At 43.7% G+C, this 1,895-nt stretch overlaps 1 protein-coding gene across 3 annotated transcripts in view; it reads left to right on the forward strand.

Annotated features, from left to right (window-relative positions):
• tanc2a (tetratricopeptide repeat, ankyrin repeat and coiled-coil containing 2a) overlaps positions 1 to 1,895 on the forward strand; it is a gene marked incomplete in the record, with an annotated part of 85,481 nt that overhangs the window by 75,704 nt on the left and 7,882 nt on the right. For all 3 annotated transcript variants that reach the window (XM_014019407.1, XM_014019408.1, XM_014019406.1), the window contains 2 exon segments: positions 357 to 490; positions 572 to 695. In XM_014019407.1, the coding sequence (XP_013874861.1) occupies positions 357 to 490; positions 572 to 695 (258 nt within the window).

The following is a 1,895-nucleotide window of genomic DNA, read 5'->3' on the forward strand; positions in this document are numbered from 1 at the left end:
GTGGGAGAAGTCCCAGATGGAGCAGAGAAGGGAAACTAGAATTGAGCGGAGCTGTGTAGGAAGGCAAGGGCCGGGGCAAGGGCTAGAAGAGAGCTAAAGTACAGGCAGAACTGAAAAGGTGAAATTTCACTATTTGAGATTCATTTTGTGAATTAAATCAAATGAGCATGTTTTGTAYAGCCCACAGATAGATCCTAACTTGTTCTAGGACCCCCGTATTAGGTCACCTTYAAAGTAACWGTGGTCCACTGAGCAGTTTAGTTGAACAGTCCTGTATTAATGTCTCATTAATGTCTTTAAAGCCAGCWTTGACCATGAACTGGTCCTGGTTGTAACGTGGTTTGTCTGTGTGTCAGCTCTAACAGCAGCAGCAGCACGTGGTCAGCTGTCCGTCTGCAGGATGCTGCTGGACCAGGGAGCAGCTGCAGAGCAGGGCAACAGGCAGGGGGTCACGCCGCTGTTCAGCGCTGTCAGAGGGGGTCACTCGCAGGTAACACTTGGAGCACCCACACACAGTCAGGCTGACTGACACTGCAGGAGCCTGTRGGGTCTGACMGCTCATCTCTGTTAGGTGGTGGAGCTRTTACTGAGCCACGGTGTGGAGGTGAACAGGATGGACCAGCAGGGTCGGACCGCTCTGATGACAGCAGCCTCAGAGGGACACCTGCGGCCCTCCCAGCTGCTGCTGGAGCACGGTAACATCACCTGTCCATACAGTACACCTCTAACTCAGCTTCATTCTGTGTTTGTCACCCAGCACTGAAAGGTTAATGCAGACTATAGTATTTTAGATATACTGTATATCTATACCTGACCTTAAAAACTACAAAAATAACCAGAACTGAATTTGGCCACAAACAAACATACAAATCTCTGTGGGACAGGGATTTGTATGAACAAACGGATATAATTCAGTCCAMTCTACAGATGTGCTCAAATTGATTTAGTAGTTAAGAGCCAGTCACAGCACACACTTTTTGTTAAAGAAAGAAAACACCTAAAAAAACACTAAAAATTAACTAATTAAAATCCGACGTTTCTTTTGAATTTTGGATCAACAAAATAATTTTTTAGAAAACKGATACTGGCCTTGACAAAAGGATGGTTTAAAGTTTTCTGTAAGTTAATCTTCACAACCGTCAAACATTGATGACAAATTGATGGGTTGAATAATTTGAACTAAAGAGCTCAGAACAACGTCCATAAAGATTAGAAGTGAACTCCAAGGTTCATCAGTTTGTCTCTGGTAGGTGTCTTTGGGAAGCATCAGCGTTTCTGAGAGAKTGTCCTTTGGACAGATGAGACAAAACTGTAGGTTTTTGTCCACAAGTCTCATCAGATCTGTGTCCACAGACCCAAACAAGAAACAAAGACCAGAACCCTGGACCTACAGTGAAACTTGGAGGGGGCTCAGTTCTGTTCTGGATCAGGGTGTCTTGAATTTGCGCAGGGTACAGTGAAATCTCAAGACTATCAAGGCATTCTGGAGCTAAGTGTTCTTGGAARAGTCAGAAATATTGGTCTCRGTCACGGGTCATGGGTCCAACGGGAAAATGATTCAAATCGCACAACTAAAACCACCAAGAATGGATCAGAACTATAGGACTGTTCTGAAGTGTCCTTCTGAGCCCTGATCTAAATGCTTCTGTGGCTCAAACACCTGGAGCAGGAACCTTTCAGACCTGGGACAGATGGAGCAGTTTGCTAATGAGAAGTGGACCTGAACACCTGTGCACAGGCAGACCTGAACGCTGTAATATTAAATTAAGGGTTCTTTTTGTCAAGGCTGGTTTGATTAGTTTGTTTCTTTTTAAAGGGATCCACGATTATTTGTAACATTAGACTTTATTTGACAAACATATATTTTAAATGTAAAATAAAGACTGTAAAAATAC

This window comes from Austrofundulus limnaeus, unplaced genomic scaffold, assembly GCF_001266775.1.
Source record: "Austrofundulus limnaeus strain Quisiro unplaced genomic scaffold, Austrofundulus_limnaeus-1.0 Scaffold220, whole genome shotgun sequence".
In the NCBI taxonomy this organism is placed as follows: domain Eukaryota; kingdom Metazoa; phylum Chordata; class Actinopteri; order Cyprinodontiformes; family Rivulidae; genus Austrofundulus; species Austrofundulus limnaeus.